The sequence below is a fragment of the Pseudophryne corroboree genome, chromosome 10 (genome assembly GCF_028390025.1).
Source record: "Pseudophryne corroboree isolate aPseCor3 chromosome 10, aPseCor3.hap2, whole genome shotgun sequence".
NCBI classification, from domain to species: Eukaryota; Metazoa; Chordata; class Amphibia; order Anura; family Myobatrachidae; genus Pseudophryne; species Pseudophryne corroboree.
In genome coordinates, this window is record NC_086453.1 from 19,279,938 (window position 1) to 19,291,142 (window position 11,205).

At 50.4% G+C, this 11,205-nt stretch overlaps 1 protein-coding gene across 2 annotated transcripts in view; it reads right to left on the minus strand.

Annotated features, from left to right (window-relative positions):
- Positions 1-9,159, minus strand: part of APLP1 (amyloid beta precursor like protein 1) — a 78,087-nt gene extending 68,928 nt beyond the window's left edge. For both annotated transcript variants that reach the window (XM_063942199.1, XM_063942198.1), the window contains exon 1: positions 8,821-9,159. In XM_063942199.1, coding sequence (XP_063798269.1) covers positions 8,821-8,871 — 51 coding nt within the window. In that variant the 5' untranslated portion in view covers positions 8,872-9,159. The remainder of the gene's footprint in view (positions 1-8,820) is intronic.
- Between the last annotated feature and the right edge of the window lie 2,046 nt (positions 9,160-11,205).

Genomic DNA, 11,205 nt, shown 5'->3' on the forward strand with positions numbered 1-11,205 from the left:
ACTGAAATTCATTGAGAACGGGCCCCCACCGTGCCTGAGCTTGTAAGGCCCTAGCGTCATACTGAGGGCTTGGCAGAGGCGGGAAAGGGTTTCTGTTCCTGGGAACTGGCTAATCTCTTCAGCCTTTTTCCTCTCCCTCTGTCACGAGCAGAAAAGAGGAACCTTTTGTCCGCTTGCCAACAAAGGACTGCGCCTGATAATACGGCGTCTTATTTTGAGAGGCGACCTGGGGTACAAACGTGGATTTCCCAGTTGTTGCCGTGGCCACCAGGTCTAAAAGACCGACCCCAAATGTCCCTTTTCAAAGGCAATACTTCCAAATGCCGTTTGGAATCCGCATCACCTGACCATTTTACTGGTAGAATTGGACAACGCACTTATACTTGATGCCAGTCGGCAAATATTCCGCTGTGCATCATGCATATATAGAAATGCATCTTTTAAATGCTCTATAGGCAATAATATACTATCCTTATCTAGGATATCAATATTTCCAGTCAGGGAATCCGACCATGCCGACCCAGCACTGCACCTCCAGGCTGAGGCGATTGCTGGTCGCAGTATAACACCAGTATGTGTGTGAATACATTTTTGGATACCCTCCTGCTTTCTATCAGCAGGATCCTTAAGGGCGGCCATCTCATGAGAGGGTAGAGCCCTTGTTCTTACAAGCGTGTGAGCGCCTTATCCCCCCTAGGGGGTGTTTCCCAACGCACCCTAACCTCTGGCGGGAAAGGGTATACACCAATACTTTTTAAGAAATTATCAATTGTTATCGGGGGGAAACCCACGCATCATCACACACCTCATTTTATTTCTCAGATTCAGGAAAACTACAGGTAGTTTTTCCCTCACCGAACATAATACCCCTTTTTGGTGGTACTCGTATTATCAGAAATGTATAAAACATTTTCCATTGTCTCAATCATGTAACGTGTGGCCCTACTGGAAATCACGGTTGTCTCTTCACCGTCGACACAGGAGTCAGTATCCGTGTCGGCGTCTGTATCTGCCATCTGAGGTAACGGGCGCTTTAGAGCCCCTGACGGCCTATGAGACGTCTGGACAGGCACAAGCTGAGTAGCCGGCTGTCTCATGTCAACCACTGTTTTTTTTATACAGAGCTGACACTGTCACGTAATTTTCAACAGTACATCCACTTAGGTGTCGACCCCCTAGGTGGTGACATCACTGTTACAGACACTCTGCTCCGTCTCCACATCATTTTTCTCCTCATACATGTCGACACAAACGTACCGACACACAGCACACACACAGGGAATGCTCTGATAGAGGACAGGACCCCACTAGCCCTTTGGGGAGACAGAGGGAGAGTATGCCAGCACACACCAGAGCGCTATATATATATACAGGGATAACCTTATATAAGTGTTTTCCCCCTTATAGCTGCTGTATGTTTTAATACTGCGCCTAATTAGTGCCCCCCTCTCTTTTTTTAACCCTTTCTGTAGTGTAGTGACTGCAGGGAAGAGCCAGGGAGCTTCCCTCCAACTGAGCTGTGAGGGAAAATGGCGCCAGTGTGCTGAGGAGATAGGCTCCGCACCCTTTTCGGCGGCCTTATCTCCCGTTTTTCTGTATATTCTGGCAGGGGTTAAATGCATCCATATAGCCCAGGAGCTATATGTGATGTATTTTTTGCCATGTAAGGTATTTTTATCATGTTTTATTGCGTCTCAGGGCGCCCCCCCCAGCGCCCTGCACCCTCAGTGACCGGAGTATGAAGTGTGCTGAGAGCAATGGCGCACAGCTGCAGTGCTGTGCGCTACCTTATTGAAGACAGGAACGTCTTCTGCCGCCGATTTTTCCGGACCTCTTCGCTCTTCTGGCTCTGTAAGGGGGCCGGCGGCGCGGCTCCGGGACCCATTCAGGCTGGGCCTGTGATCGTCCCTCTGGAGCTAATGTCCAGTAGCCAAGAAGCCCAATCCACTCTGCACGCAGGTGAGTTCGCTTCTTCTACCCTTAGTCCCTCGATGCAGTGAGCCTGTTGCCAGCAGGTCTCACTGAAAATAACAAACCTAAACTAAAACTTTCACTAAGAAGCTCAGGAGAGCCCCTAGTGTGCACCCTTCTCGTTCGGGCACAGAGATCTAACTGAGGCTTGGAGGAGGGTCATAGGGGGAGGAGCCAGTGCACACCAGTTAGTCCTAAAGCTTTCTTTGGATGTGCCCAGTCTCCTGCGGAGCCGCTATTCCCCATGGTCCTTACGGAGTCCCCAGCATCCACTTAGGACGTTAGAGAAATGAGATTAAGGGGAGGGAATAGAGAATAGGAAGGAGACACATTATACCCCTTTCACACCCGTATATAGGGGGTCATTCCGAGTTGATCACTAGCTACATTTGTTCGCAGCGCAGCGATCAGGCAAAAAAACGTCACTTCTGCACATGCGTATGCGGCGCAATGCGCACGCAAGACGTGCTATTACAACGAACAATGTAGTTTTGCACAGGGTCTAGTGAAGCTTTTCAGTCGCACAGGCAGCCGCAGAGTGATTGACAGAAAGTGGGCGTTTCTGGGTGGCAACTGACCGTTTTCAGGGAGTGTTCGGAAAAACGCAGGCGTGCCAGGAAAAATGCAGGCGTGGCTGGGCGAACGCAGGGCGTGTTTGTGACGTCAAAACAGGAACTGAACAGTCTGAAGTGATCGCAAGCACTGAGTAGGTTTGAAGCTACTCTGAAACTGCACAACATTTTTTTGGAGCCGCTCTGTGATCCTTTCGTTCGCACTTCTGCTAAGCTAAAATACACTCCCAGTGGGCGGCGGCTTAGCGTTTGCACGGCTGCTAAAAACTGCTAGCGAGCGATCAACTCGGAATGACCACCATTGCCGGGTCGAAACGGGTCACTGTGCGGTGTGAAATGGTCCCTTCAGAAATCCCGTGTCGCCTGACCCGGTAATTCAATCCGGGTTATAAGAAGGGTTGTTCCCGGGTTGAATACTGGGTCAGGGGCAGTGTGAACGGGTTGCCGGGTCGATGCGGGGATGCATAGGGAGAGGCGGAGCAGAGATGAGCTCATCTCTGAGCACCGCCCCCGCTCCTGGCTCCGTCTCCCGCCGCTATGGCAACCCGACCCGGTTTGATCGGCAGTGTGAAAGGTCCAATTCCGGGTCCCACCCGAGAAGGACCCGTTTTCCAACAGATATATTTGCTGGTGGATGACTGTCAGGTGCGGGTGTATACCGTCAGTCAGCAGCATTATCAGTCTCCAGTATAAAGGAGCCGCCAGTTTTCCATGCATGTACCGGTGGTGGGGTACGGCTTCAATGAAGAGAGAGAGAGCAGGAGGCAGAGACACGGACCAGTGTAATGACAGTCACGGCTTCATGTTTCGTGTCTCCACCTTCTGCTCTCTGTACTTGGTCCAACAGTACCGCAACAACGGTGGCAGCACAGAAATGACAGCCAATGGTGTTGAGGGGGCGGGCATTGTTTAACCGGGCCCGGGCTTATTGGAGGGGCCCGGGTCAGTTGCTAAGCAGCGCTGCCGAGGGGGACATAAAGGGTCGCAGTACCTTACAGAGGGTCTGATTCATGTTTGTAAACCCAAAAAGCAAGCAACTGGACAAAACCATGCTGCACTGCAGGAGGGGGGGGGGGGGGGCAGGGGCAGAGGTAACATGTGCAGAGAGAGTTATTTTTGGGTGAGGTGTGTTCAAAGTGAAATCTAAATTGCAGTGTAAAAATAAAGCTGTCAAACATTTGTGGGCTACATGCAAAAGCAGCCGGTATTTACCCTGCACAGTAAAAATATAAATGTATGTGCCCCCCTTATGTCCCAGACACAAAATTACTTGCTTTTTTGCTTTACTTACAAACATGAATCAGACCCAGAGTACATACGCGGCATAATGTAAGCAAGCGGATACAAAGTAAAGTACATAACGTTACAATACAAATACGATAAATCACTGGCAAACAATTGTGCATGTACAGTCATGGGGGGGTGGGGGGGGTCTATTAATCATTCAATTATAGATGCGGAAATATTACTCACATTGGAGCATCGGGGCTATTCCTTATGTAGGCAGCGCAGGAGACTTATGTGAAAGCCCCAAAGCTGAGCGCAGCGCCCATACACTAATATAAGTCCATCAGACGGCGTTAGTTCCCGGTACCCCACTATTTGCTATGGGTAAAGAGATCTGGGTTGCAGAGTTCCATTAGAATCCCCTCCACCGGTGCTTTTGTGCATTTTATAAACCGAAACCCGGCAGGGTAACGTTTCGCTGCCACTAATTAGCGACAAAGTGCCATTGATAGGGCTAACAGGAACAGCTGCTTTCCAGACCTTGGGGTCTGCCGCCACAAGTCACAACAACGTCAGATCTGACGCTGACTGAAACCTGGGCCATGGTTGGTGGGTGAAGGTGGCAGGTTCAGGCCTACTGTGAGCATGGGGGCAGGTTATGATATAAGAGAGGAAGAGCGCTGTATAATGAAGGAGGAGGGCCCTGCTCCTGAGAGCTTACAATCTAAAAGGGGGAGAGTTACACAGGGGTCCATTTATCAATAAATATTTGCGGGGTAACCGCATATCTTTAGCATCACCGCGATGTATTACTGGTGGGCTGCTCTGATAACCTGCTGTCATCCCTCATAAATTTCTATTTGGATGCGATGCTGACAGATTTACCAACTATACCAAGATTGGCCCCCGCAGATGGCGGTAGCCCGCTGTAGCCTATAGGCTACGCATCGCGTAATTAGCCGGCGGAGGGTCCTCAGCAATGGCCGCAGCGTAGGTACGGTCAGCGGGACCACGCATGCGTAGGAGTCCTGGCAGCAAACTGAGCACATCGCAAGGACCGGCTCCTTCCAGGACCTCTGTTCCCGCCGGGGCTCAATGATACATCCCGCCGTAAGAATCCCACAATGCAATGCGATTCTGGACGCTAATATCTCATTGCGTATGCAATTCTTGATGAATGTGCCCCACAGAGAGGTAAGTCTGTGTGCTGGGACATAGGGGTGGCTTAGGATGCGATCATGGTATCCAGACGATTGGGAATAGTCACCTTGCCCAAAGCATAGCGAGCCGTGCGAGAGGACGTGGTGCGCTAATTGGGATTCCTGGTCACTTTACGAAGAAAACAACACCAGAAAAACATGTCAACAGTTTTCCTGATCAACCTTATTCATGTCGACCTTTTGGCCGCGTCTACCTATTTCTGTCATCGACATAAGGGGTGTGTCGACGGGTCTGGGACTCCGGGTCGACAACAAAAAGGTCGACACACCTTAGGTCGACACCAATTGGTCGACACACCTTAGGTCGACATGGACAAAAGGTCGACATGGACAAAAGGTCGACAGGAACAAGATCGACATGAGTTTTTTATGTTTTTTTGGTGTCGTTTTCTTCGTAGAGTGACCGGGAACCCCAATTAGTGCACCGCTTCGCTCGCCATGCTTCGGGCATGGTGCCTTCGCTCTGCTACCGCTTCGCTCGGCACAGATTACCGTTCCAATCGTAGTCCACGTGGATCGTTAAGTATGAAAAGGTTCCAAAAAAGAAAAAAATCGTGAAAAACTCACGTTGACCTTTTTCCATGTCGACCTTGTTCCTGTCGACCTTTTGTCCATGTCGACCCTTTGTCCATGGCGACCTAAGGTGTGTCGACCAATTGACGTCGACCTAAGGTGTGTCGACCTTTTTGTTGTCGACCTGGAGTCCGGATACCGTGTCGACCTAGACGCTGTCAGCCCTGAGTCCCAGACACAGATCATGTACGTACACTGGGGCTGATTCAGAGGAGGGCGATTTGCAGTTCTAGCGTTGCGATGCCGCTCGCGGTGTGCCACGCACGCCGCAGCATGAATGAAACGCTGCTGGCGTTTCAGAGCAGCATGAGGAAGCGTCCCAGAAATGGAGACGTGTCGGCCCTGTTTTCTGGGTGTGCCAAAGCCAGTGGCCTCGGACGCAGCTTCACTGTCCCTGGCAGCGTGATTTGGCCAGGGAGTTTAAGCGACCTCAGAATGGTGGATTTTCTTTCATCGTACCGCCGGCCTTACTACAGACCTAGAATTGGGTGCGCAGACGGTATAGCATCTTCCTTATACAAGGCAGCAGTCTTGCCCTTAGCACAGGTGATCTAGAGCATAGGTGAAGATACAATGGTGCCGGAGTATATGGCAAGCCCTTTGCGGAATTCAAGTACGCCTTGAATTCCCCCAAAGAGAGTAGCTTCACTGCGCAAGATGGCGGCATTTGTGAAGGAGTAAAAGGTGGCCTGGGATGGAGCGAGGGACGGAACACGCACGCCGGCCTTATTTTATTAGTAGTGCACTGCAAATACAGGGTTACGCCACACAGACCAAGGTTACATAAATTGCGTAGATGAATGGTGGAGATTTAGTGATCTATGTACTAACCCTTGGAGAGAGATAAAGTAGACTGAGATAACGCACCAGCCAATCAGATCCTAACTGCCGTGTCACAGGCTGTGTATGAAAAATGACAACTAGGAGCTGATTGGCTGGTACTTTATCTCTGTCCCCTTTATCTCTCTCCAGAGCTAAGTGCACAGACCCCTTAGTGATCCTTGCTGTGTGCGTTGTAGCGCAGTTGTCATAAGCGCACCTTGCTCGCTGTAGCGCAACACTTCTAACGCCGCACGCCATAAAGACAATGCCAGCGTCCCCTCTCTCTCCAGATTAATTTCAGCCAGAAACGAGATACAGAACCGAGAACTAGTTTAGCAACAATCTGTGGTTACTCTTCTTGCGTATTGCGCTCCTTCAGGGTTCCCCGCCTTACCTCACACCTAGGCGCACTAATGGTTTGCGGACGCTTCTCCCAATAGCAGACAGTAGGCGCCACCTTTGGGGGTCTGTTCATGAAGCAGTGAAAAGAGTGGAGAAGTGAAGCTGTGGAGAAGTTGCCCATGGCAACCAATCAGCTGCTCCGTACAATTGTATAGTATGCAAATTATAAATGTTACTTCAATACTGATTGGTTGCCATGGACAACTTCTCCACTTGCTCACTTCTCCACTCTTTTCACTGCTTCATGAATAGACCCCTTGGTCTCGGGGCAATAACAAGGCCCGCGCATTATTTACACAGTTTGCAGAACATCTATTGAGTACTGTTTGCCCCGAACAAGAGAGCTATTGAGAAATGACCTGTTAGTCCAAATAAGGGGTACATTTACTAAGATGGGAGTTCTGTTTAAGATGGGATGTTGCCCATAGCAACCAATCACATTCCAGGTATTATCTTCGAGAAGGTGCTAGATAAATGAGAAGTAGATTCTGATTGGTTGCTATGGGCAACCAATCTTGAATAGAACTCCCATCTTAGTAAATTTACCCCTAAGTGTCACCAAATACTATATACATGTGCAAGCATTGATCAGCTGTATACGCTTGTGAGGAAACTCGTGCTCTGCTCTTAGTGCATGGCATTATCTCCAGCTGATACCTTTATATTGTTATAGAAAACAATTGTGATGTAACCAATTACAGTCTCTGTGCCGCGCGCTGCTCCAGCCGCTGATTACTCCTCACATGGGTATTTACAATACACCCTTGTTCCTTTGTTAAAAGGGCTCTGTCTGTGTTGTTGGCATGGAGGCGGGCAGTGCCAGGGGGAGACAGAGGAAGGTCAGTGTGATCTGGCTCCTCCGGGCCACAATACGCAGCCACCTGTTTCTCCCCTCTCCTACAGCCGCATCTTCTCTTTTTTTTTTTTTTACGCGTTTTTCGGAAACACGTCCCAGAAAGTGCGCAAGGCCGGTTCACCCATCCCAGCCTGTCGCACCGCACCGCCAAAATTGGAAAACAATCGCTTTTTAAGCATTTTAATACGTCTCTCTTGCGCATACAAATCAAATAGATTGCAAGCTCATGCGACAAGTCGTCTCTCCTGTCTGCGCTGCGACTCGTGACTTCTGCTGTCGTCTGCAACTGAGTATAGGGCTGCGTAGGTAAATGTAAACATGCAGAGCGCCGACATCTTGTAACTCAGCCCCAGCACGAAATCTGATTTATGCATGACAATGCCAGAGGCTTCCAACCTTTCATTACCTAACCAGAGAGAGAACCCTGCCCCCCCCCCCCTCCTACAGCACCCCCCCCCCCCTCCTACAGCACTGCTCACTCCCAACATTATCTGCTGTTCCATTACAGACCCATCACACGATTAGTAATTCCATTAATCTCTGTCCTGGCATCAGCCACCAGCTGCTATTCCAGCGCAGCCTGTACCACACTGCACCAACCTCTGCTGTCCAGACACCTAGCCCTGTGTCCTGCAGGGCTTGCTCTTTGGCCACTACACAATTAACCCCTTGAACTTATCCCCTGGCACCTACTGAGCTGTCTCCTGTGGACTGGAGACCCCCCACACGTGTGCCCTGTGCCCCCCTTCCCCTCATCCTTATCACCTGTCACAGCACACTTGACACACTGGCTCTGCTATTTCCTTATCTGCTGCTACAGAGTGTCAGTGCAGAACACTACACACCTACAGAGCTCTGCTGCTGCTACTACTAGTCCACGGATCCCCACCATGTTCTGACCACAGCTTCACCTTCTCCCACACAGTGCACCATCTCTGACCCTGACAGCGGTGCCCATCCCAGCCTGCAGCCCACCTCCTCCACCAATACCCAGTGGTAGCACCACAGGGCCCCCCCCCCCTTGTCCATGCAGTGGGCCGGTGGTCCTCCAGTAACCGTGGCAGGGTGACCTATGCAGTGGCGGTGCTGGAAAACACATGAACTCCACCCAGTCCAGCTGTGCACTGCAGCTGACCCTCCACCCCCCCAAACACACACACCTCCAGCCCTTCCTCACCTGGGCACTCAATAGCAGGACGCAGCTCGCAAGGAGCAGGGTGTGTTCCATTCTCTCGGATGCGCCCGTCCTGTCCTCTCCTCCTGTCCTGCTGCCTAGGTGGTGATGCCGGCTGTCTCCCTCAGGTCCGGGGACGTCTCAGCTGCGCAGATCCTGCACGCTCACCCTGCAGATGCTGTCTGGTTGCGTACCCTCTCACGCTGGCAGATGCCTCCGTCTCTCAGTGTGCATATCATACAAATATTGGGTATCTCTATCTGGGTGTCTGTCTGATGAAGCCTCGTTCCTGCTATACAAAGACGTGCCCCATCCCCCCTCCTCATCTGTCTCTCTCTCCCTCTCTGTCTCTCCTCCCATCCCTCTTTCACTTCCTCCTCCTTCCCTCTCTCCACCCTTTCTCCTCCCAGGGAGAATTCAATCCACAGAAGCTAAAAAAAAAAAAGAAAGCAAAAAATACATGAAAAATTCAGTGAGAATGCGGAATGACAGCCCGCAGGAAGCTGATCCCCACATTCATTCCCCGGGAACAGCAAAAAAAACAGGGATCATGGAATTAGTCCGTGGGGTCTGCAGAATGAAAAAGAGGTTTTCTCTGCCGATCAATAATTCCATAAACAGACATCACCGAGTTCCAGACAACATCTCATTTCCCTAATCACGTCCACAGACCCCAGGGGTAATGTATATCCGCAGATGCTCAGGAGACCCCGACTTCCTCATACTATGGGGGTACGCCGGGGAAAATGATAATCAAGACGGTTTATTTGTTGTGATAACATGGTGCGAATTGCAGTAGTAGAATATGTAATATCAGGTCATATCCATCCCTCACACATTCGGCGTGAGTACGGTGTTACTGTGTTAGGGGCAAATTTATTAAGCGTTGATAAGTTCTTTTTTTTATAGAAAAAAAGAAAGGAAAAGGTTATTCTCGCTTCTCAGTATGACGCCCATTTATAAATACAGGTCTGGTATCCATTATCTAAATACACGTTAACTGAAATATTCAGAAAATTTTAATATTTTGGCCCTGTAGTGGCGCCAGGACGCAGCCGGCGTCATGACATCACTGGAGTCCGCGGACAATCACAGACAGGTGGGGGAGTGGCTTTGCAGCTATTCCCTCACCGCCGCTGACTCCTGCGGACCCACCGATGACTCACGCAGAGCCGACGCTGACTCCCGCGGACACACCGGACCCCGCCGCCGACATGCCGGACCACTCGGTCGACCCCCAGACTCCACCACCAACTTGTCGTACCTCCTGCCGACCCACTGGACCCCCGGAACCCGTCGGAATACCAGAATACCTGTTATCCGGAAAAATCACATATGCGGAATGCGCCTTGTCCCGGGCGTTCCAGATATGGGATATTCTACCTGTATTCGCATTTGCATTACGATCTGCGTGTGATATATGCACTAGAGATGTGTGATTCGGTAGAAATCCGAACTCACCCGAATTTTGCCGATCCAAACCGAACCGAAGTCCGAGTTCGGATCTTCCTGCAGTTCGGAATGTGGATTTTAAATCCGAATTCCGAACCAAAACACCTGAGAGTGGTTTTACAAAATCACATCCTCAACCAAATATGACGATGAAATTAGAACCGAACCCAAAACACAAAAACTCAGCGCACATCTTTAATTAGCACCCATGCAATGATACTGGTGGTATGTATCAAGGGGCACCCAAAGAGACAGGGGCTGCGGAAATAACCCGTTCCTGTGATATGAAGCGTAACTCCTGCGCAGGCGCGGTCCCGCTGACCATAATGTAATGAAGTGTCCTATACTTCTTTTTCCACTGCCCCAATAATCCGGTTTATTGCTGGATCCCCACTCGATGTAAAACAGTCTCTGAAAAATAACCCAGGTTCCGTTACCTGGGAATCTTACCCTGGTGGCTGCCAGGGTCGAACCCGAGAAGGACCCGGATAGCCAACGGTGGAAGTGACCTCCGACCTGGGTCACGCTTAAAGCCCATGGAGAGACGGCTTGCAGGTACTTGGAGATGAAGTGATCTCCAAGCGCCGACAGAGGGAAGACCCAACACTAACCCAACCTGCGGTGTGAACGGGGATACAGGCCGCAGTGACACGACTGTGGCTGTTCAATTAACCAGGTCGGAGCTGGGTTTTTGGTGGAAAAGGGGTATAACAGTCTCAGGAGAAAATTTTTGTCTTGTCATTGTTATTAATAGGGGTAAGTTGGACAAGATGAGCCAATGGGTAAGTTGACCCACCCCTGTATCTAGGCAGCGGTACACTTTTGCTGTCATGTGACCATAAATTCAGGAAGGCCCCGTCATGTATTCCTGGCTGTGATGGGGGCTATGCCGCCTCCCACTGGGAGTGTATTTTAGCTTAGCAGAAGTGCGAATGA